A 26,054-nucleotide genomic window follows, 5' to 3' on the forward strand; every position below is an offset into this window, starting at 1 on the left:
ATTCACAAAGTATTCATTCTTGCTCAGAAACAGCACAATATTTATTTAACATCTTTATATACTTTTTTTTCTGCATTGCAGATTGTGTCGAGTTTTATACATCTCTATTTACAATGATTCAAAATAATTATACTTCGTCTCTGGCAGATATTTACAAAGTCAATACTAACTACATTTCACATTTCAACAACAATCAACAGCATTACCAGCTCAGTAAGACAGTTAAATAATGGCTTACATGCATCAATAACATGATCTTCAATACGTGCCATCTTCAGGTCCAAGAATGAAGATTTTCCCTGGTCCCAGGTTAAAGGACATCATACAGCAGAGGTCACGGTTATTAAAATCCTGTTTGGTTTAGTCCTTCACCAGTACCAAATCTTGAACATCTGAGGCTGATACCAGCAAGCAAGGCTACCCTGCTCAAGACCTGCTCACACCATTGATTCCATGTCCTTTCACCTAGCCTATTTGTCCCACAAGAAGTAGGCTACTTGCTGCTTATGCTTCCTCTATGACAGAGATAAGATTACATAATGCTGAAGTAGTAAAAATCCTCAGAAACCTTAGTTCAGAGAAACAAACCTGGTATGACAGAAAAAAAAGTAAATAACATTTTAACCCTTGCAGAATGTTTCTTTTTGCTAGGAAAATTGATGGCATATCCTGTGTTCTTGCAAGGACAAAAGCAGATCACAAGGTTCACTGTAAAGTACAGGAATTAGAATTTTTTTTAAATGCAGCATAGGGTACCTCAATTTAGTTGTCAGAGTTTCTTTAATAGGAAATAAAAGTCACTGCAGTAAATCTAAAATGCATTCAGAGCATCTGATTTAATTATTTTAAAAAATTATTAGCTTTCTCCTGGAATCTTTGATATGGACAAAAATGTTAAATGACTCAATTTTATTTAATCATATAGTATTCTCCCATAAGTAACCAACTAGTAATACCCATCCTGTAAGTAGTTATTATCTGCAAGAAAACAACAAGAAGTCTTGTTTCAAAGTAATCATTGAACACGGCCACACAAAAACACACAGACACACTCCAGTACTAGAAATCTATTAATACTTTGACAAGTTGGTTTATCCTGAGTGATTGTTAACTCACATCTACTGTATACTTGAAGCTGCAAAGTTTCTACTACTTGCATTTTTCATAAACTAACAGCATGAAAGTCTAGCACAACAGTAACTGTCTGAACAGAAAGAAATACTGACTATTGATACTGTTCTGTCACTCCCAAGGCCTCCATATTTTAGAACAAAAGGTTAAATGTTGCTTCATTCATACTTTTACTTTTTTGTAATTAGCTCTGTGATTCTCCTCTGGGGAGGACTCAAACACATGGGATCCACTACCGATTTGTAAGGAAGTTTCCATGACAAAGCACCATAAAATCACTTTACTAGGAGAGACTCCTGAACAGTTATCTCCCCTGACCATTTTACCCTCTAACCCAAAAACCCTGTGTGAATTCTATGCCACATTTTAATGAGTTATTAATCATCTTTTCAAGAGTCAATATTTAAACTGTTTTATGGGAGTTCTCCACTGGGAGCTCACAACCCAATAATTGATTAATACAACTTGATCTCTTCACTTTGCTCATCACGCACAAGGTAAAATGTACAGAAAGATTTTACTGTACAGACACAAAGTTTTACTATACATCTGTTCCCATCAACAGCTCTTCTCTGGAATACCTTACTAATCCTTTATGATAGGAGGGATAATTTATGGACCCATTTTTAATTTATTTGTTCACTCAGATACTACTTCTGGTAAAATCTGATGAACACAGTCAGAAAAAAACAAAGAAGAAAACCACCAAAACAATACCAAAACCACAACAACACTTCCTCCATAAACAAACAAACCAGAGGAGGAGGGTACCCTGGAGAAAAATAAAAGAATGGAAGAATTTTTTTTTTCATTACTGCTCTAATAAAGAAAAACAACATGGGACAAATTTGACCCTTTGACTTCTACAGCTTCCCTCTGAACTGTTAATATCAGAGGCCTTGACATTTGCCTAAACTTACTAGGCAAGTTTGTCTGAAATGGTTAGCTGCTGTGTTTTGAAACCTTGTTCCAAGATCTGTTTTATTTTAAACAACATTTCATCAGGAGTATGCGGAAATCCTTGTATGTGTCAGTCTTGCAAAATCCACTTACTGCTTGCTGTCAGGAACTACTGACAAACCAAGTTGCCCACAATTCTCTCCATCACCTTCCACCACCATGAAAGAGGCAGGTTAATATTTTGGCTCTTCATCTAGTCACGACCTGCAAATTTTGACAGACTGATATATGTATTCACTATTACAGTACCCTTGTATGTCATGATCTGTTACCCTGAATCACCTACAGAAAAGCTCTCTACAGCAAAGTTTTATCTAAGTGTCAGTGGGAAAACAAACTGAAGGAATTATCAGGAGAGATTAAGGCCCATATGCTAGAAACAAGCAGCATTTAAAATACCAAAGAAAATACAGAATGTTGAACAATTTGATACAAACCAACAATGGAAGTAGAGGGGATTTGTACAGAGATTACCATGGTTGGAAAGGAAAGGTTACTTTGCAACTTTAGTCTTGCAATTATCCTAAACAAGAAATTTAAATAAAAAAGAGGGTGTGTTTATTCTTATGATGCAAATAGTTGTTGCAAACAAGACCTAACTAATGGCTTTAGTGCTATATTAAACATGCCAAGGTAGCAATATCTTTGGCAATGAGAGAGTTGCAGAATTTAAGGATGAGATCAGATTTATTAAGACAAGAATCATCATTTTGCTTTGTGTGCAGTACATACATTTCATTCAAACATGTTCCATTATATTCTCCACACCTCCTCCAGGACTATAAATACAATACCTAGTTTGTACTGCTTGGGTTTTATGATTTTACTCAGAAATTTATTCTTGGTTCTCACTTAGTCTTCAAATTGATTTTCATTTGTAAGCCAAAATGAACAAAAATTCTGGTTTGTGACCAAAATTAAAATACTGGACACTTAAGAGATAGCCATTGGTTCATGATAAAATAGACCAAGTTCAAACTCCTAGGTTAAAATACAGCCACAGCATAGAATTGTATACTCAAAAATTAATTTTTCAAAATATAAATCTCTGATCATGTTATACATTAAATACTGAGGAAAATTTCCCTGGAGCTATTTTTTTCCAAGAATACTAATAATCTTCATTAGAGAAGTAAAACAAACCACATAGTATCTGGGGACAAAAAAGGGATTAGAGATAGGGTCATCATTCTACAGAGTAGCTTTGCCACCATTAAGATACAGGTTTCCCCCTTAATCTTGAAAAATATGTTCATATTTATATACAGTATACACACAGTTGAGGCAATTGATTGTCAACATGTGACAAACGTTTGTACCTACCCACACACAAGTAAACCTCACATGGTGAGAAAAAACCCTGTCCCAGTAAACTCCAGTATTCGTAAGTAGTGCAAATAAATACTTTGTCAGAAAGCAACTTTTCTCACTATTTTGATGTTAAAACAGGTATTTTTAACTATGCTAAAGCTAGCAGAAGCATGTTGGAAATGCATTTAAGACCAACACACTTGCAAACTACAAATACTAGGATCTAATGCTTACTGGCTGCAACATGATGCTCAGTGTTACAGAATGAAGTATGCCATTAAAAACTTTTGCAAATTCACATCAGAAAGGGTGTTCAAAGAAATCTGCATTTAAAATGGACAGTGACATACAGAGACTCCAAATGAAAACTAAATCGATCATACAGCAATTAAAACTGCAATTTTGCAACATTTACTGCTGTCGCTTTTGCTGCCTGCAGGATGAAAAAAAACAGCTCGTCATTCAACCAAAAAAGCTGCTTTCTATAAACCCCTGAAAAGGATAGTCAGGCTGGAGTTACAAATCCTAACATGTTATCTTTTCTTAAAATTATAAATTCCAACAAAAATGAGTTGCAAAATAGCAGTATACTGTGATGTGGTAAAAAGTGTATCGAGGGGTAATTAATTTATCCCTACTTAAATGTATATATACATCAAAATAAAGTACCTCTTTTCCTCACCTAAAAATCCCATGTATATGCATGCATGTGCATGTATACATGGAAAAATGATGTTCTGCTTTTTGATCTTCTTGGATAATGCTGCAGTTGCACTGAAATACTCCAGAAATCTAAATCTAATGCCTCACATCAAGTATCAAATGCTCTCAAAGAAGACACCGTACAGTGAATTCAGGATAAAGATTTGCCACCAGTGTCAGAAAATGTAATCATATTTAATACTTTGTTTAGTACTTAGCATATATTATCAGGAAGCGAGCATATTATTCCCTCAACCCATATCCTGGACTCTTCCAATTTTATTTCTGCCATTGTACTTTGAAGTATACTGAACTTCAGTATATAAAGTTTTGCTACAACCTTAATGCACCCTGGCATAGTTTGAGACATATCTAGAAGCATTAATGATAAACAAGATGTACAGCACTGGCAAAGCCTATGATTACAGATGATTTGTAAACATTGGTGATGACTCATTTTGTAAGATAGATGTCAAAAAGTACTTGTCTGAAAAGTGACAGAACAAGTTCCCACAACTGAAACATTGCACTAAATGGGTAATTTTGAGAAGTTATAAATGTACCACATCAGAAAAAAAAAAAACAGAAAGATATTTGGACTCTTTAAAAAACTTTATACAGGACAGATGTGTATATATATGGGTGTGTATATATATACACACACACACACATACATACACGAGAACAAACCAAAATACAATGGATGCAACAGTAACAAAAGGCACATCATCAAAATGAGATATATAAAAAGTATCTTAAAAGGTAGTTTTAACAAGTTGTGATTTATGTATGTACAGTTGACTTCCCTGTCTGAAGTCACTGAGCTGTCTCACTTTCCTCTAACAGCTTAATAGTGTGAGACTCCACACAATTTTTTTAATTTTTTTTAAGAAAGGAAAGAAAAAAGAGAGATTGTACAATTTGGCCTGATGCAAATTTAAGTGTTCTAAACCCTCTGGAGGAATGCTTAGAATAGAAAATGTAGAAAGCAGAAAACCTTACTAATGAACACCTCTACTTTTAAAAATACTAAGCTAAAGTAATTCTTATAAAATTAGCTGACAGTCCTGACTTTTCTTTCCCAAAGATTTAAGCAATTTTTTTGGTCCTTTTCAGTTTAGAGTGATGACTCTTTAATAGAACTTCCTTTGTGGTGGTCTCTACACAATATAAATTTTGTACTTTCAGCCAACACTTACAAATGTCTGTACTAGCAAAACTTTATAAAGAAGAGTTTAACAATATACAGCTTTTGATATTTTTACAGAAAATGCCTCATAGCCTAATCTCAACTTTGCCTTAGTTCCATCTCTGTGTGACTGGTAGTCCATAAAGATTAACTTCAATTTAGAAACTGTATAATTTTTTTACTGATGACAATTCTATTTACTCTAGAAGTGAATTTCTGCATCAGTCCAGATGCCATTTAATTCACTTTATGAATATAAAATACAAAGACTAGTCTACCAAAGTGATTTGTCAAATCACAACAAAAATCTTTAAATACTTAAATGAATTTTAATGTAAGTTTTTAAAAAATAGTTTTTCTATTTGAAATAAAGATTAAGAAGCAATGAAAAAAAACCACCAAACAAAAACCCAGATCCAAGCTAACTACCAGCAATGCAACATCATGTCATTGTCTTGATTTTAACAAAGACAATAGTCTGCTATTTCCAACTGCTTATGTTTATCCTTCACAGTGACAGTGAAACCAAAGTGCCCACATGAAGATTGCAACTCTTCCCTGTGGTTTTACAATTTGTAAACTTCCAGGATATCATATATGACTTAAGATAGAGGATGAACTTCTCCCTTCTCTCTCTAGCAATCCAAGAAGAGAGAGACGGAGATGGAGAGAGACTGACAATCTCCTACGTAACAAGAAATGTGCTCCCACAAGCTATCCTCTAGCATAGGGCCAGCACAGGACCAGCTAGGGCCCATACACCAGTCGTACACATTCAAGGCTTGGTGCAACGGTGTAAGTTGTAAATTTTCTGGAGTAGGGCAATCCATTGCAATAGTTTAAAACACCTCAACAGATTACACACACCAAGGCAATGAAGTGCCATCTTTCCAGGAAAAACACTGTCAGTATCCCTTTGAACAAATGGTGTTTCTAGGAAAGCATTTCACATTGAAGCTTCAGTGTTTCTAGCAAACCACTGAGACAGCTCCTTAATAGTATGGTCTGCCTGGACTACAAGATTCTTCAAATGACTTCAGGGACACTGAGAAAGCAGCTGAGAGGGGCAGGGTGTCCATGATACCATAGAAAGCAGCCTGAGAAATACTCTTTACCCGAATACACCTTTCAATTCAGTGATCAGCACCTCACAAGAATAACAACAACAAAAATGAAGCAGAGCTAGTCATGAATTCCTGGGAAAGTAGTGTTTCCCTCCCATGTACAAGCCAGTCTGCTTCAACAACATGGTGTTATCTGAATGTTAGTTTATACCCAGAATGACCCTGTGTCCTGGAGGGGAAGACATGTAATGTTTCATAGGGCTACAACACCACTAAAAGTGCACTGTAACCTACATTATCTTCTTAGAATTTTCCTTCTGAGGGAAAACAACTTATTAATAGTCATGTCTCAGTTGTCAAACATCTAAAGCTTCTGGGATGAGAGACTGTGGGCAGGCAAGGAAAAACTACTCTTATTCTAATGAAAAAGTGCTGTAGGCAGCCAGGAGCAGCAATGACAATCCCCTCCACAGAACTGATTGCACAGACTCAGAGAGGTCCAAAGTCACACCAGAATCTCTGAGGCACTCCTGGTTCTGAGAAAGAAAAGTCATGATCTAGTAGTCTTTGCAGTACTGCAGACTGAGATAACAAACCCGTTTCTATTTCTTAACAAAGCCAAAGCATCATCTCATAGGGATCACATTCACCATTTCCGCCAGTGTCTCCAGTCTCACAGTGTTGAAATGGGACTGATCAGCCTACGATGGATTGCACATCACCCAAGGAGAAAGGAAGGCATGGAAAAAGGCATACAGTACATTATATACTGCTTCACGACCATTTTTATGAGGTGGGAGGGAAGATGAACGTGAGGGAGGAATTATTGCTGTTTCAGTAATACAATATGATCGCTAAACCAAATCAAACAAGATCACAACAGTCACTATTTTCACACTGTGGGATGATAGTTCATACTTTGACAAAAGATGAACTTGCCTGGGGATAAAGAGGAAAGAGCAAGTCCGAAGGAAGGAAGTCAGAGTTAGACCTGGGATATCAGTTGCATATTAAAACTTGGAGATCGAGACTGCTTTGTTAGGGGAGCTACTGGGGGAAGGAGATCTTTACCTTCCCCAGCTTGGCCTAGACGGTCCTCCTGTAGGCTGATAGTTGAAAATCGATTGGTGTTGCCAGCTGCTAGATTGGTAACACCCTCTGTACCAGCTCCAACACTCGAACCTGCTTGACTGCCATTGACATAGTCAAATGATTTACTGGAGGAAGAACTGGCAGTTCTGATCAGGCTCAAACTGTTGGCTTTTGGCACCACCTGCCCAGCAGGCAGGCTGAGGTGTTTCTTAGTAGGTGTCATCTCAATTATATCTGCACCAAGGTCAGCAGATTGGTGCATGTACTGCTTCCGAGCTACTGAATCTCGAGGGCTCTCATTGGATTTTGCTGCAGAAGAGGTTTCTTTATCCTTAGCAGAATGCCCATTTGCTGTTTTCCTTAAGCTGCCCTTCTGGGACACAGATGATAGAGGCTTGGTCCCAGCTGGCTGGCTGCTGAGGGAAGCTCCTGATGAAAATCCTTCATCAGCATCATTAAGGTTCACAGATTCCTCTCTTCCATTTACACCTTCAGCATCTGTCAAGAAAAAAGAAACAACAAACAAAACAAAAGGAAAAAAAGAAAAACCCAAACCAAATCAGAACACACAGTAAGTATTCAAGTTACATGATGACAAAAGATGCACACAGAATGCCGAAACAAACCTCATTTGCTAATCCACCTGTTTTCCCTTTGCTTAAAAAATTCTGATTAGCAATAATCTTGCTGCCATATTTACCAGAATAAACAGAACCTAATAATAGGTATTCCCTGAGCTTAATTTGCTTTCCCTCTACATCACTTTTATCAGTCAGAATGTCTCCTGAACTTTGTCTATAAACAAGAATAATTAGGCCCCATTTGGTTAATTTATTTTAGTTCTGCCTGCTCAAACTAGTGCCTATTCTCCTCTTCCACGTGAGTGAAAGAATTAAGATAATTTTAAAAAATTCCTTTCAGACTATTTTATCCTATTCTGATGCAAGATCTAAGACTGTTCAGGATTTCGTTGAGTCAGAGTAATTTTTGGTGAGTGCTCAGTAAGCTCCAGAATTAGGCTACTTCTTAGGCCAGCAATCACAATGCTCCAAGAGGTGAAGGCTTCTTTTGTACACTTCAAACAACGTGACTACATTGATCTTTTGGAGGTTAACCTAATTCCTAGTTCTTTCTCCTCCAGAGCTCTATTCTCTCTGCATTTCCAGTAATTCTGTTTAGGTACTTCCATTGCATTTACTTTTTCCTCAGCATTTAGATTTTCCAGAGGAAAAAAAAAACCAACATTATACTGAGAGAAATTTAGCCTCTGAAACACTCTGTGTTGTAAAAAAGGCACTGTGCTTTTGACTGTCATATCCGAGATAAAAAAAAAACAGCTTGATAAACTTCTTTATTAAATCCTTGGTTTCATGTCTGTAATATGATTAGGGCTGCACATAAAGATTAGTAATTTTTAAAATCTTGTTCTGCCCTTTTTCTAAACTCCAATTACTCACAAGAATTAGTTTCAGTACAAAACTAACAGCATTCACCTTTCAAAACTGAAAATGGAGATGCAAGCTTTTCTTCCCTATATTGCATTTCAATGGGAAAAACCCATAAAGTTTGCCATGCTGACAAAGTAAGACACATTTAATTGGCAAGAATAGTGCTCTTCTTTATAAACCTGTAGTGCTTGATTATTTACAAGAAATCTGTAAAGCCTACGGACCCATCCCAGCTAAAGCCACTGCACTGCTCTACTGGCATTTGGTTCAACCCAGCTTGCCACCATGCAAATATGTCTAAAATTCTTTTGTAGAATGAGGAAAAAGCACTAGAAAGGATCTAAGAGATTCTAGTATTTGAGTGGAAGTTCGTTTTTTCATGCTGATTGTTAGCTGAGCACTAAATCACATTCCATTTATGGGAGAACAGGCAAAAAGCTTTCAGCGTGGTTGATGCTTCTGTGTAACAGGAGCATAGCCTGACCAAAACTCACATTTCTAAACTGTAAAGCAAAAAGTAAACTTTACAGGGAGGTTTTATCACTCTGTTTTAAATTTACTTTTTATTTTCCCCAGGAAACTTTGCTTTGGAATTAACATTACTGTGTATCAGCTTCAAAGGATGTTTAGCCATCTCCAGGTCAGACCATTCTTTGGCCTCTCACAGAATAATGCGATGTGAGATTATTTTACACAGTTCTGTTTGACTCAATAGCCCCCCAGAAGCAGAAAAGTAATATGGGTTCATGCTACTGCAATCTTCATTCCTTGGTAAATGAAGGGTGCATTACTTACTTTAACTTCCTGTAACCACATACAAAATACACATACTTTCCCCCATTCCTTCCCACCTCATTTGGTCAAATGAGGCCTTTATCTTCTCAATTAGATACTGATATATTTTATTCACAATCTGCTACATCTTCATTCCCCTCTCCCACAACCTTCCCTCACATAATCAAAGATAGTAATAAATTGGAACATACTGAAAGCAAGAGCAATTTTTCAATAAACCAACATTAACGTTTCTTTATATAATCATGCAAAGCTAGATGAAGGCGTGTTTAGTTACAAGCAGAAATAGCAGCAGCTGAAGTCCCCTCTCAAGCCCTTCTTATTCAAACAAACGGTGTAATTTGCAAGAAGATATCTCCAGACAATGCTGCTAAGCTTTTTACTATTACAAGAACATAAGCTGTCTTCAAATCTTATGCTAAAATATTGCCAAGTTAACAGGATGCTAAACCAGACGTTCCTATTCAGGGACTGCGATGCAAAACCAGCCACCTTAAAGTGTCATTTTATCCACAGAATTTAAAGACAAGACTGAGAGGGGTTGCTGCAGCTACAGAGAGGCCCAAGCAGCTCAGCAATGCTCAAAAATAAGAAAATAGAGAGGACAACATGCAGGAGAATTTCCATCTAGCTAGACCCATGTACCTACAGAAGTTCTCAGTGGGACTGAAATAATTGAACAAGTACATTCTTTTACCAATACATGTTATTATTTCTATTAAAACTCCCCTCAGAAACAGTAAAGAAGTTTCAGTCCTTACCTACTCTGTTTCGAGTGAAAAATAAGATGAAGTCATAAAGTTAACCGCTTTTTTTTGTCTCCTCCCCACCAACAGACCAATAAGGCAATTTAAAAAGAAACAAACAAAAAAAAAATCCCTACAATCTGCTCCTCTCAAGCACTCTTCTGTAAGGCCAGAAGAGAGAGACAGTGCAACCTGGCAGAAATTGTACCAGTTGCACTACAGTATGTATTTAGGACTTTTGCTGTTTGTATCTGAATAAGTTTGTCTCCAAAGACTTTTTATGCCTGCACATAATTAATCCTGTAGATGTAGATACAGCATTCTCCAGTGACCCAAAACAGGACACACAACCACAGGTGCTACCACCCAGAAGCAGAATACCTTGTGAGGCATTACTGAGTCAGTTCTTGAAATCTGCCTTTTTTCCTACCTTCTGGGTCTGAAGAAGGGGGTTTATGTCGCTTTTTAGAGTTACCTTTAATCTGTTATCTTTCCCTTACCTGAAGGCTGAAAAGTCACTAGAAATTATCAGTCTTCCAATATTTTGTTTATTATATTTATGAGAGAATATTTGCTAGTTGAAACTTTCTGTGAAGTCAGCATCACTAAAATAATAGACCACTATATATATGCACACACAATTCTACACTGCTAAGCAAGCCAAACTCTGTTCTTTTTCCTTCTCTGAGGTGCTATTAACTGACAGAATTCAGTTTTCCCAAGCATGTAATTACACACTGCTAATGTTACAGAAGTGAAGGGTATTCAACCCACACTTACTGAATTAAACCATGTGGAATGAGGCCTTATCCAAAACCATGCCAAATTATATAGATGTCTTAAAACAAATCAAGACTAGAAGGCCACATCTTTGTAAACTTCTTTCCCACTTCCTGTTTCTCCCAGAAGGTTCTCTGCAGATAAGGACTTCTCCATATCCTTCAGGTCATGCACATGCAAAGTTTAGTAAAATGGAGTTAGACCAACTGAACGAGTAAATTTAGGAGAAGACAGGACTCATTTACTGAGCATGCTCAAATGCATCAATGCGTAGATTATAAACCTTTATCAAATATTTTTGTGCACCTATTTTCAACAAAAGCATGTCTTAAATTATTGTTTGATAGCTGCTCTGATTAAGGATAGGGATTCTGTGATAACAGTACATCAAATCTCCACATTCTCCAGGTTGTTTCCATAAAAGAAATCTGAAACCTATGTAGCTCCTATCTGATTGTGCAAATAAATTTCATTTATGGTGAACTGATAGGCTTATAGAGGCTGGAAACACCAAAGGAACATTCAGATAGGAAAGAAGACTTAAGATAGGAGAACATTCGAAAATTTTAGTTAGCTAAATTTAAGAGAAATTAATTCTAATCTCTGAGAAGAAATCAAGATTCATATTGAGTACTCTAAGCCATGTAGTTTATGGAGTAAATATGAGATAATTAATAGATTAACTTAAAAAAATTAGATTTTTTTTGCCATTTGCTATTCTTGGCCACAGACTAGACATATGGCATCCTACAGCATTTGTGTGGATGGCATGACTGAGAAAACAGTCATTGTTTCTAAACTTTTTAGAAACATGACAACCTGATTTCTTTTTGAAAAGTCATTTTTTGGTATGTGTCTTTTAAGCAGCCAGCCCGTTCATGTAAACAAGTTGTGTGTGTATGAATGTTCAATTAAAGGATGACTGGCAAATAAAAACAACCAACAGCTGTACATCTGTCTTAGGCTTGACTTTTAATGGGAACAGGAAATTTCATTCTTGGAAATTTAGAAGCTGCAAACTGAGAAGACCCTACTGTAACTACGCTGTAGCAAAATCTATTTATGCTCTACATTGTCTACTCTTCAGGACTAGAAATGTGTTCATGTGGTGCATTTTTTTCTTTCTGAATATTAAACATGCTCAGTAATAGAAAGTTTCCAAGCAATCCCAAAGCTCTTCACTGCTACCCCTGGTCTGGGGGTTTGTTTATGCTGTTTCTTTTTTTTTCTCTTTTTTTTTTTGCCATGCCAAGCAGTCTTTCGCCACACAGATGCAAGCCCCAGGCCAGCCCACATGATAACAGAAGGTAGTACCTGACCTGATGTTAGGTATATAGGGGATGCGTGTATTGCAAAGAGAAGCTAATACACTCTGGGATAGCGGAAACACACACTAGAATGGAAAGAAGTTCTGCTTGGGGACAGGGAGCCAGGATCCTCCTCCAGCAACTGCCTCACTGACTTCTGCCTCCTCATCTCTGTCCTACCCTCTGTTGTGGCTGCTGCCAAGGCGGGCTCCAGGAAGCCATGCTCAGGGGTCCTGCGCATCAGCACCTCCCCCTCTTGCTCATGTTTGATCCCTAGGTCTGTGGAGCCGTGTTGGATCGGTGAGCCAGGTATGCTTGAGTCAGCCTCGTTTGAGAAGTCAAAGCCATCTGGGATTCAACATATAACATTTTAGTGCTTTTCTATTCCTTTCTTGGCATTCCAACCCAGGCAGGGAAAATAGAGTATTTATGTGGACACTGAACAAACACAAAACAGAACCCAGACTTAGTTAGAAGTTGTGAAAACATCCACAGAATGGGACAAGTGAGCTATGCTGCAGACCATAGACTACCAAATTAATATAATGTCAGCTACAGTAAAGACAAACATGACTCAAGAGTTCTGAAAACAGAAGACAGCTACTTGTTGTCCTGTACATCCTGATTCAGTTGAAGACCAGAGGTCATCAAATCTTTTTGCATGATACAAAAAAAAAACACAACAGGAAAACATGTAATCCTTGTTTTCAGACTCTTTTGCCCTCAGTTTATTTTTAGGTTATTCTGCTTCAGCCATTTATATAGTTTTTTTTTAACTGAAGTTTTATATATGCACCAACAAAGCTTTATATGTATGACAAAGTGATTTCAATGCAAGATTTTTGTTACACCTACACTGAAGATGTCATCATATCAAGGTAAGTATTACTACATAGTAATTTTTTTCTTCAGACACTCAATCAGATTGCCACAGGACATAAGTATTTTCTAAGCAAAAACAATTACTAATTGTAAGCTATTCAAAGCTAGTTTATGACATGGCCCTTTTCTAAATTGGGCCATATGGTGGTAGGAGTGTGATGTTCAGCTTTTCCCTTTCCTACTGCCTTCAAGTAGCTTTAGGTGTCTGGAACCTATCAGATCTGGTTAATACCATTCATTCTCTGAGCTATTTACAATGGGAGTTTTAGCATGTATTAGAACTCAGATTCTAAGTCAAACTCTACCCCTATGATTTTATGCCGTGTAACATGAAGGAAAAAAAAAACTGAACGTTTTACAGCTTTTCAATTTCCTCACCTACCTCATAAGTTATCACCAAATCAAAACACAAACAAACACTCTAAATGTTCATGTCAATGCAGTGCTTTGAAGATGTAAAATACTATACACTGTTATGGAGTATCATTTTTTGAAAACAAACAAACAAACAAACCCCAAACCAACTGTTCTGCAAACACTCAGACTTGGAGGCCAGACTACAGTGATGATGATGAATACAATACACTATAGATTTACTCTTGGCAAAGAAAGCTCACCTTCTCTCCTCCAGCGATGACGACGGATAGAAGCTGTTGTAATAGCAGTTCGGGAAATCCTTGGCACTGTCGGAGTAACTTCTACTTTCAGTACCTTCTGGCCTTCTTGTGATGTGTCAGGAGCATCAAAGGGCAGGGAGTTCTTCATGGCATTTGCCACCTAAGATAACAGTAAAATGCTGTATTAATGTCTTTGATTGCATTAATGGCAATATTTAGATGTCTTACTGCATACAGAAAAGAAAACAAGAATTGAAAATTATGCCAGAGTCCATCCAGATGGATGGCTGCATTCTTGAGATTCACAGTTTATAACTGTTGCTCACCACAATCATATTCCCAAAAATATAGCTGGGTTTACACAATTTTGGAGATAATTTATTTTGTTTCACATTTGCTATTTTTACTGACAGAGGTAATAATCTACATACAAATGTCTCCAACCAAAAGAGACTACAAAATGACAGAGACAATACCTTTCATGTTACATGGGAAAAATGCCACAAAACTAAAGTCACAGGCCAAGCCGATGCAAAAAGCATATGGCCTTGCACATGGAGGAGACAGGGCCCCCTCTATGGCCCACCTGTACAGTCTCATATCTCTACTATGAGCAGATTCTCCCCCTGCCCAAGAGAGAGAATGTGAGGTACACAGCATGGTGTATCCCTGTGGTACTTCTATGTGACCACAGAGAGGACATAAGCAAATGAGATGGAAAGCTTACTTCAATCCTAGCTGCACAAGTACATGAGCTGCAAGAGAAAACAATCACAAAAGGGGATTCATCCAGGAAGAACACTGCTTCACTTCCCATTAAACACCTTCTCCTATATGACTTTTAACCAGCACAAAATATTATTTGCATCATCACAGAAATGCTCCTTACCATTCTGCCTCCCAGCTGTTCAACACTGATTTGCCCTCTGCTATCCAATTCTCTTAGCCCCAACACTTGTTGGTGAACTGCTCTCCTATTCACAGAAGCCTGGTTCCATGAGATGCTCTCAAAATGATACAAACTGCATTCACTCTATCCTTGATCATACTGAAGACTTCATAAACTCATTTCTGCTTACTGAACTGAAGCAGATGAGGTTCAATAGTATACAATGGCTTCACTTTCCATACACTCTCTAGAATTGCACCTTCTTTTGAAGAAATACCCTTCTCGTTAGACAGGATTAAAATCTAAAAAAAACTTAGTAGCAACGACCTTCTGCAACAGGACCAAAAAATGACAGAGCACTTCTGCTTGGTGAACTTTTTTAACAGCTGTCCCTTTCTAACAGCACGATTTGTACTTCTGGAGTCTGAAGACAACCATATGGAGGTAAAAATTAATGCAGCAGTAGAACTTTGAAACAATCTAAACAACGAGTATGAATGAGTCATAGTCCTTCTCTGACAGGAAAAAAACGAAGTGCAATCCTTCAAGCTGCAAAAATACTTGCTCACTATGTCTAATCTGGCACTGAGAGGCACAAAAACAAACAGCACGACTCAGGCTTGGCAAGTCTGCAACTGTCAATGACAAAGAAGGACTGGTTTCAGGCCAGATATCCACTCTTGTCTATCAGAAATGAGCCTTAATGAGAGAGCATCCAACAAAAGCAGTAAGTACATCAATAAAATACACTGGATATAGATGCAGTCACAATAGGGACTTGCTGATCCATGCCTTTTGCATATCAGGCTAAGAAAACCTGTGTGCCTCCACACTGAAGACAGGGAATTATGTCTGAAACAAATGCAGAAGTCTGGTGTTCAGAGGAAAAGACTGACTGACTGGAACTGAGCTACTCCCCAGGTTCAGGCTAGCTTGAGAGCGTACCGCTTCAAGGGGTAGCAAGTAAAAAGCTGCAGCCTGTTGGGAGAAGCAGACAGAAGGGGTGATCTTAAACTGACCAACAGGTATTCCATTGTGTGAATACCTCACATTCATTATACATCTGAGAGACCGTGGGGGTCAAGTTCTCTTCTTCGATGGCCAGCAATCAAGGAGGACTTTGTTCTGCCTTTGATCCTGATCCCTGTGCTTCTGAATCCAGCTCCAGAATCTAGTTCCTGAATCCAGTTCCTATCTGCTGCTGAATCCGGTTTGGGAGTTCCTCAGAGCCTGCCCGCAGGATCAGTGATGACAGGTTAATTGCCACTTTCGTTGGGTTCAGTCTCAGTTTTATATGTGGTTATATATATTATTTGAATGGCATCATTTTCACTGAAGTTGTTTATACTCTTGTTTTCCAATCCATAAGTCTCTTTCTCTTAATCCCTTTATCTTCCGTTTTGGGAAGGGAGAAGGGTTAAGAGAAATCATCTGTCATATGCCTAAGTGTCTGGCTTGGCCCTGACCCTTGACAACTGTCTAAAATTTTTCAGCAAGAGACATATACCCAAACACAACTGTGATGTTTTTCATTGTAATGTCTAATAATATGCTTAGAATTATATGGATAGATTGAGTACAGATATCTAAAAATAATCCTAATGTAGGGGGTTACCCAAATATTAACTGGACTTCGAAGAATTTGCTGCTGTTGGGAAATCCTAGCCAGAGGCTCGACTTGAAACTTATCTGGGATGCTGCAGACAGTATTTTATTTGGTGCCAGCAGTTAGAAGTTTAAAATACAAAATTCTATAATGCTGCTACATTATACACATCTCCTAGAGAAAGCAATATGGTCAACGGACTCCAGCCTTTGAAAAAAAATGGCATCACCTGAATATATAGCATGAGGCTAAATATATGCAGGTCATTTTTCCTTAAAACCACATGTTCTTAAAGCTGCTTTTTAAAAATTCCAGTAAAACAAGGTAAGAAGCAAAGCAACAATGAGAGTGTTAAGAAGGAAAACCTCACAGATGTGCCTGCATACATGTGCATGAAAAACCTGAAAACTGGGGAAGGGGGAAACGGTGATGTCATCACATCACTAACATCAGATAATAGAATGGGGAGGCAATAGTAACTCTGGAAAAAAACCATAAAGACATTCTAGGAGATTCTTACAACTAGAAATAATCTCAGATGACACAATGATTAAAAATTAACAATAAGGACTGAAAACTGTCATATCATCAAGTTCCAGATCCTCTTATACACCTTTTAAATGTAGTCGTTTGGTTAGCCCAATTCAGCAGGTTCAATATTTAAAGTTTAGTTTATTTTCAATCTAATGGAGTGAAGGGTCATTTTACAAAATAAATCAACTATTATTGTAAGTCAACAGACAGCAGGAATTTAAAATGCAGCAGCATCAGAAAGACTGTAGATAAATTTTACAGTCAATATTAATTCATCAAGAGAATAATTTTACATAATTTTTTGCTGAAGAGAGGGATCTGCAGTTGCCACAAAAAGATTTTTCCCAATCCACTCCTTTCTCTGTTATGTAAAAAGCAGTGAAATTTTACTGCTGTTAGATCAGAGTACCATTAAAAGCTTCTAGCCACAACTCTGATGCAGAAATTGAGACAATAGTCTGTTTGCTTTGTTTTAATTTTCTCTCAATTTTATCCTCATGCCTACATCTGACAAAAAATAAAATCCTTCCATTCCTCCTGTCAACCTCCTCATCCTTCCCAATCACATCCACCTGCACTCACCTTCCTAATTTCAATTCTCTATGATTAGAACAGCAAATACAGTAGAAACAGAAAAAATAAAATAAAATCCCCAAACAATCAGGTGAACTCTATTCTACGACTGCTCCTCCAAAGAAGGTAAACTTTGATCAATAAAAATCTGGCATTGACTCTAGGGACGAAGCTCCTTTTTACTTTCAGCTCTGTGCTATTGTTGCTTTTTCACTCTGTGCTAGCAAACCACACAGCATATTCTCAGCCCCACTGAACGTCTTGAAACAAATACCATCTTTGCAAAAAATGTCATATGACATGTAATCATTCAGGTAAACTTACGCCAAAACAAACATTCTGATCCAAACATAATCCATTATGAAATTCTAGTTTTCAGCAGCAGTGAGTCCTAGGAGATCCCAAAGTCCTAGTTTAATACTCAAGCATTAAAAACATGGTATAAATAGCTATGTCGAAACACCAGCTATTAACAACTACTTGCATTTGGGAGTACAGTAAATGGACACAAATGCTTTCATCATCAGTCCACTTCAGAAACACATCCACACTCCTATTACCCAAGCCCATAAATTGCAATGGATTGTTTCTTACCAGCAGAGGCTGTGAGTAGAGTTCAAGCTGTGCTCTGTAAATTATGTCCTCCAATACCTCCTGGCCAAGATCCCACTGACCATTATATCTAAAGAGTAAAGGAAGATGCTTATCTTTCATATGTTATGAATTCAAATTTGCCTTTTTTACTGTCCAAATCCACCTCATCAATTCTTTGCTTGTAAGGACAGTTCATCAATTGTAGGCATAGCCCAGACTCTTCACCTCTTTTAAAAGGATATGCAAAGCATTTTTCTATTTAACCTTCTTGGTATAACAAAAAGGCTTCTCCCTGTTATCACTGAGCAAGGCAAAGTTGAAGCCATAATCAGGACAAACTTAAAGAATTAAAAAAAGAGAGAGTCAAGATGAAAAAATTAACGCTACTTAGCAAAACTGAATTTACAGCAGAAATGTGTCTTTGCAGCATCAAAAGCTACTGACATTGAAGAGGTCTGCATTTTATCATGTTATTCTAGCATCCAAGCTGATTAAGCATGGGAACAGAAGATATCTGGTTGTAGGGGAAACTTGGGAAAAGATGAAGCCAGAAGTCTAACCCTCTTCAGCACCTACAGCCTGCTTTTTATCACCAATTCAACGCTGACAAAGATATCTTAATATTATTACTTGACTGCACAAATAACGGGAAATATATTCATCGAGTCATAAACTTCTGTTATGAGCTTAGCTATTTTTTCAATCTGTAAAACAAATATTAATGTTATAATTCATGTAAAACCAGACATCTTCCACTTACATGGCATAATAGACACCTGTGAGCAGCTGCACCATGAAATCAGGATCTAACACCACTCTACCACAGTGTTCTTTCCAGCGTTTCTCATGCTGCCGTGGAAATCCACTCACACAGAGTCTGAAAAATCACACCATTGTAAAAAACTTAACTCCACAAGACTGCAAATGTCTTCACACCACGGAGATTTTAGTTTTCAAAATTCTTCAAAACATAAGTAACAAAGTCAAACAATCTTCTATTGCTCCTTCCAAGATTAGAGCAGTTTTATAACAGTGCCTTGAGATGTGGCTTGTTGATAATCCAGCATTAGTCCCATGTAGCTATTAACTCCATTTGTTATCTTCAAATAATAACCAGCTTCTGAAGAGTGAAGGTGGCAAGATGTTCCCTACTGCCAGCTACCAAGTAGGAGATTCTACCCAAAACCCAGCAACTAAACCCAACTTTCTTTAAAGGAAATATATTGATTGTACAGGAGAAATATGTCATCTCCCATCTAATGTATGGCTACAGCATGTAATTGCCTTTTATCTAAAGCTTGGTAACAGAAATGCTGTATTGCTGAGAACTGCTCTCAGCTGCCTTCTTGAAGGAAAAAAAACAAACCAAACTTCTGATCACTAAAAAAGGGCCTGTCTCCCCTATACTACATAGCACTGAGCCTTCATAAATACCAGAATAAATTTATTCATAGTGTTATTATCCAAATCTTCATCAAGGAAGCAACATCATGGCTACTAATACATAGTAACTACTGCACTGTTTCAAACACAGCAAAAATTCCCCAAGCCTATAAATTGTTGGCTCTTTGCTTACCCAAAGATGAGATCTAATTTTCAGATGCAGGAAAAGTCAACATCTTTGTCAAATTTAGCATAGCATCATGTCAAGTGAAGATGAAGCAAGAATACCAAGAATTAAACCATTCACATCAAAAAGCAGGGAATTAAAAGAGGATTTAATCTGAACTGTTATGTGTGTGTTACTACAGAATATATGTTGTTAGAAGCTAGTCTGATCCTTCTTTGCTACATAACCGACTTGCATGTATTTATAGCAGTATTGTGCTGAAGCAAACAAGCTAAGCAAAAAATATTTTAAGAGGTTCCTCTGTTTAGGAGTAGGAGAGAGAATTTATCTAATTTTAGACAAAAATGCTGGTAAAACCTGGCATATGAGAATATCAGATATACTTGAGATTCTTCAGAACAAAAAGCAGGGATCTTTGCCAATCGATGTTTCTAAGGCAATTCGAATAGAAGGTTATATAAAGGGCATGCAGAAGAGTTTGAGAAATCAAAGTACTGAATTCTCTGGAAAGAGGGATGCTATTAGCAGAATTTTAAAAAAGGGGAAAAGATGGGGAACACCAAAAAAATAAACACACCAAATCAAAACCCAAACAAAAAAAAGCCCAGAACACTGTGCAAGCACTACATAAAAAAAAAAAAAATCCTCAGAAGCAAGACATTAGTATCTGGAAGTAGAGACAACCTTGTATTCCTCACGGGATTTTTAAGACGACTATACTGAAAAACATCTGACTATCTTAAACTGTTCTTTTTCCCCAAAATTGCCATTTTAAAAAAAAACCCAAATCATATATGAAGTTTTACAAGTAAAGTGACAGCATATGCCATAGTAAGATAATCCATATGTTTTTACTGTGTGCATGTATGACTCCAAATTTCCAATTCAGTTGCAAGACTGACCCAGAGCTAAACAGTTTAGTTTACAAAACATAACAAGCAAATTCATTCATTTTTAGCTAGATGAGTATTTTAAGTCTAGATGCAATCTGCAATACTATTTCAAAGGCAAGAGTCTCACCTGGAACCCATCCCACAAAGTGACTGGTAAGAAGAGGCAGGCATATAGACAATAGCAGAATTGTAGCACAGCATAAGAAAGCTCAGCACCTCAAACCTGAAGAGAGAGGAACAAAATTTTGCATGGTTTGAATTCTTCAATTTAACACAAAAAAATAACCCACAATAAGAAGTGTCAGAAACAAACAGAGAAATCCTGAATCTTCTTTCATTATAATTCACTAAATTGAAACAGGTTACTAAAGTTTCATTCATAAACACTTATAACCACTATTATTGCAATCCATTAGCATATGCAGGAACCATTGAGGAACACAATATTTAGACAGAGTTAGAGTATAGGACAAGCCTGCAATGCATTCAAAATTATTTTATCAGTTTTCCCAGAGCAGGGTTCAGACATAGGTAAAGCTGGCAGTCACTGGAATGGAGGGCAGATTTCTCCCATTTCTAGTTCTGCCTATCCGCCCAGATGTGGATCAGTCACAGCCAGAGCCAAAGCAGAATTTTGCTATGTCTGTAGGAAAATGTGAGTTGACAGACATAAACCTGAAGATATATTCCTGATGAACAGAGAAATGACAGAGAAGTTACTCCTTTCTACGTTAACCAATAGACGAACTGACAAAGTTAGAACAAAAAGAAGCCCTATACCTCAAGACTACCGAGACTGTTCTCTAGATTTATTTCCAAGTACTTAATGCTACGAAAGGACGGAACACTAATGTTTGGTCTTAATGTTTAAAGACTTGTCTGCCGAGTACAGCACCTCTAACATTAGAATACATCTACGTACCGATTCTGTGCTGTGAAGGTTTCTCTCTGAGGATGAAGATCACTGTAAACTACCCTGATGAGATCATGCTGACACAGAGCTCCTTCAGTTAACGCCATGGATCCAATAGTAGAGGGCTAGGAATAAGTGGTTGAATAAGGAAGAAAGGATAGGGTAGAAATCAAGCCATAAGTAAAAGGTCCTCAAAAGCATTAAAACTCCTAACCATTCAAGCCAAAAGATACATTTGCTATCTGTAAAAACAAAGATTATCCCAGAAAGCTGTAAATCTAAAAACATTACCTAATTTCATTATTATAAAGATTCCTCACTTAGAAGGAGTAGAACAGGGGAGAATAATTTTCAGCTTTGATTCTTACATATTCGTTTATACTAAGTTTGTCCTAATTGCATAGATTTTTTTTGTGCAGCAACAGTAAAGAAAGAAAAACACAATTCCAAGTTCCAGCTCTACTAAGAAGTTCAAAGAAGGAAGACTACTTGTATATGGACATGCAAGAGGCAAAAACCCCACAGTTACAACTGCACTGACTGGAAGCTACTGACACTGAAAACTTATTGCAACAACATCCATCTAAAATGGTCTGTTCCATCGAATGGGTTCAGTTTTGATTCATCTAACAGATTCAGTTATTTACCAGCAGCTCTTACCTCATGATATATTGAAGGTTTAGATAATGAAGGGATAGTGAAAGACAAAACTTTGTTGTTTCCATCTTTGTCAGCAATTTCCTGCAATAAAGACCAAAACCAAAACAGAAGTAAGGAGACAGAAATTGAAATAATTTTCAACTCTTAGAAATGCATTTAACAAATAAAAATTTCGAAGTCCTGATCTGATAAGACTATTAACAACCCAAGCTCTCTATGTGTTTGCAGAGTATCAGTAAATTTACATCCTTATTTTAAAACTGGGCAAGAATAAATCTGCAACACTTAAAAAAACCAGCAGTGGTTCCCTGATCAGTGTGACCATCAAAACTGAAAGAAGAACTATCCAGTCCGCCTTTATATTATAACATTTACTGCATAGTGCAGCAAGGCAAAACTTTAAGCCCAGAAGATAGACATATGAGTCACCTGCTGACAATGGGCAGTACTTCATAATAAATGCACCACAGAGAAAAGGTGAAATCAAGGGGACTTGCAAAGTTTCTTCAGGCATTCTATCAGTAATACATATACAGGCATTCAGATTGGCTATAGTTGCTAGGCTACTACATAAGCAAACCCAGTGATTTTAAAAGCAAATTACTTAAGTCTATGCCAAAAAGGCACCTAAAGTCCTGCCTTTTCACTTTATACAGCAAATTTCCTAGCAATGAGTTCTAGTCATTCCAGTTAAAATGAAAACATAGTGCAAGGCAGCATATTACAAGGGGAGGACAGTTGATAGAATATGGCAGAATGCAGATTTTTCCTTGTCTTTCACTTTCTATTGTCTATGTAATTAAGTATTGAGAAAACTCTGGTCTCAGTATAAATGCCAAAAATAGCAACAGAAAGAAAAAAAAAATATGGCAGCCACTGTACAATTTGAGACCTCTTTCTTCCTGAACCTGGAGAGAATGAAGAAATTGCTGTCCTTAAAAAAATGAATCACCACATGACTATGACGTGGACTGCAAAAGGACCTTTATCAGAAAGAATACACATCCTACTTCTGCTCAACAAACAGTACCAAAAATCCACAAGCAGTTTACAATGTTTTTTCTATCAGAACAAATATAAATTAACTGGATTCCCCAATTGTTAGAGCTAATCAACAGACATGTAGCAAGAATTCTATTAAGAACCAGAATTTGACTGTTTTGTATCTCATAATGTATAGAAACAGAATGCACAATCTAAAGGAGAGATTTACTGTGATAACAAAGGCAATATCACAATATAATATGTTTTAAGGTCCTGTAACGCAGAAATTCTTTCTAGAAAATGCCTGTCTTGGCAGTGTTGCTAAATTTATCAGCATCATAACACTATAAGAATAAACACTTCCAGGCTAAGGTTACAGATATAAAAAACTACTTTTACATCCAATCACCAATCATCTACGGTTATTTTTACTTATCCTTAAAATCACAGTTTCACTTGCCAACTATCTGCCTCAAATGTGCACAGGTATGTAATGAAGTGCTTGCATCAAAAAGTGGTTTCAGCTTTAAATTACCCTTAAGAAGACATCTTTAGATGTAAGTGGTGCAAGATGAAGTGACACATGAAGACTGTCCAAGCATATTGGCCTGACAATAATGTCCATAGAAAGTTGCGTTTTTCAACATTAAGGAGTGCTATTTAATTTCATTACAAACACAAAAGGGTTTCAGAAAGCCCATGACATGATGCTTTTTAGTTAAAAGTTTACCTGGAAAGATTACTACTAAAAATATTTTTGCAAACATGTTCTTACTAAGCCTTCCTTGCATGATGCTTTCCTCCACATTAAATAGGCTTTCATGTAAAGTGTGTACTGTAGTTTTAGATAATGCTGTTCCAATAATTTACTTTATTTCTTGTGGTCAGTGATGCAGACTCTCAGATCAAAGTTTTCCTCAGCCACTCCCACTCATCTCACTTACCAAGTTGTAGATGCCAAGTAGCAGTGCTTCAATGCAACCGTTACTCTGCCTGTCCCTGCTGGCAGTGAGACGCAGATATACCCAGATCAACTCTGGCAAGAACTGCAGCGTGAATCTCTTGAGCCGAACTTCAGAACTACGATAAAGTTCAAACAGCTGGTGGCAAACAGGCTCCAGGAGCTGTGGAAAGACAAAAAGACTAATGAAGTACTGTTAGGCTTCTCTAATGATGGAAAATGACATCGCAAATATAGGGGCTACATCATATAGCCACTGCAGCCAGTAAAACATACATTCCTTCGTAGTAATTGAATAAACAAACCAAAACTGTATTTGCATTCCTTCTAAGCTCTGTAAGGACAGTCCTGAGCAGCACTGGTATGTGGTACTAGGAAATGTGGCCTTACTACAGCCACCATCACATTCTTCTCTAGGGTTCACAGTATGACATTTATTTTGCATGCAGGTATTTAAGGCATGTGATGGACATGTGGCTTGAACTTTGTGCACCATAACGTTAATAGTCCAGTCGTAAGGTTTCTAAAGTATAAAGGTTAAAGACTAGCTGCTAATGACAAGTCTATTGACAGAAATACAAATTAATTTCTTACTACAGCTTTTTAGTCACAAACTTCACAAGTCTGCATTTGTTGATTACATGGTAAACTGTTTTTTCAGTCTTGACATGCCCTTCATGTTTCAATACAAGAAACAAAAAATGTCCATGCCAAGTCAGTGTGCTACAAGCAACAGAAATATCTTGACACTTTAAAACCACACAGTGCCAAATCAATCATGGATATGTATTCACAGAGCTGTTAATGAACAGAAAAAAAACAACCAACCACATCAAGTTGACTCTCCCTTTCCCATGACTAATGAAGTTTATAATACCAAAGCCAAAAGCTACCCCAAAAAATATTCTGAGAGGAGTTTTGATAAGGTCTGTGTCCAGTATCTAGTATTACATTATTAGAAATGGGAAGCTATGACCTAAGGAAAATACTCATGGGATTCAGCATCCAAAAAGATGGAGGCATCCACATGACCTGAAGTATTTACAGTCATATAGAAAGAGGAGTGACAGAATCAGAAAATAAAATCATAGAATCGTTTCAGTTGGAAAAGGCCTTTAAGATCAAGTCCAACCATTACCTAACTCTACCAAGTCTGGTGCTAAACCACGTCCCTCAGCACCACATCTCTGCATCTGTTAAACACCTCCAGGAATGGGTATTCAGCCACCTCCCTGGGGAGCCTGCTCCAGTCTTTGATAACCCCTTCAGTGAAGAAGTCTCTCCTTAATACGCAATTTAAACCTCCCTCGTTATGACTTGAGGCCATTTCCACTTGTCCTATCATTTGTTACTAGGGAGAAAAGACCAATCCCCACCTTACTGCAACCTCCTTTCAGGCAGCTGTAGAGAGCAATAAGGTCTCCCTTCAGCCTCCTCTTTTCCAGACTAAACAATCCCAGTTCCCTCAGCTGCTCCTCATAGAACCTCTTCTCCAGACCCCTCATAAGCCTTGTAGCCCTTCCCTGGACACGATCCAGGACCCCAACCCTGGACAGAGTACTCAAGGTGTGGCCTCACCAGTACTGAATACAGAGGACAATCACTTCACTGGTGCTGCCTGTCTCACTATTCGTGATACAGACCAGGATGCTGTTTGCCTTCTTGGCCTCATGGGCACCCTGCTGGCTCACATTCAGCTGGCTGCCAACCAATAGCCCCCTGTCTTTCTCTGCCTGGCAGCTTTCCAGCCAGTTGTTGTGAGCCAAGTGAGGACCTGGCACTTGGCCTTGTTGAATCACATACAATTGGCCTTGACCCATACCTCCAGCCTGTTCAGATCCCACTGTAGTTTA

At 37.5% G+C, this 26,054-nt stretch overlaps 1 protein-coding gene across 7 annotated transcripts in view; it reads right to left on the minus strand.

Annotated features, from left to right (window-relative positions):
• Positions 1-26,054, minus strand: part of LOC135184583 (hyccin 2) — a 78,998-nt gene that overhangs the window by 21,493 nt on the left and 31,451 nt on the right. For 5 of the 7 annotated variants that reach the window (XM_064160534.1, XM_064160523.1, XM_064160497.1 and 2 more), the window contains 9 exons: positions 24,185-24,364; positions 22,257-22,337; positions 21,606-21,721; positions 20,811-20,906; positions 18,981-19,097; positions 18,221-18,308; positions 14,025-14,184; positions 12,706-12,873; positions 13-7,947 (listed from right to left, as the gene is read on the minus strand). In XM_064160534.1, the coding sequence (XP_064016604.1) occupies positions 7,343-7,947; positions 12,706-12,873; positions 14,025-14,184; positions 18,221-18,308; positions 18,981-19,097; positions 20,811-20,906; positions 21,606-21,721; positions 22,257-22,337; positions 24,185-24,364 (1,611 nt within the window). In that variant the 3' untranslated portion in view covers positions 13-7,342. Of the gene's footprint in view, positions 1-12; positions 7,948-12,705; positions 12,874-14,024; positions 14,185-18,220; positions 18,309-18,980; positions 19,098-20,810; positions 20,907-21,605; positions 21,722-22,256; positions 22,338-24,184; positions 24,365-26,054 lie in introns of those variants that run through there. The other 2 variants (XM_064160561.1, XM_064160571.1) reach the window with 2 other exon arrangements.

Source organism: Pogoniulus pusillus, chromosome 2 (genome assembly GCF_015220805.1).
Source record: "Pogoniulus pusillus isolate bPogPus1 chromosome 2, bPogPus1.pri, whole genome shotgun sequence".
NCBI classification, from domain to species: Eukaryota; Metazoa; Chordata; class Aves; order Piciformes; family Lybiidae; genus Pogoniulus; species Pogoniulus pusillus.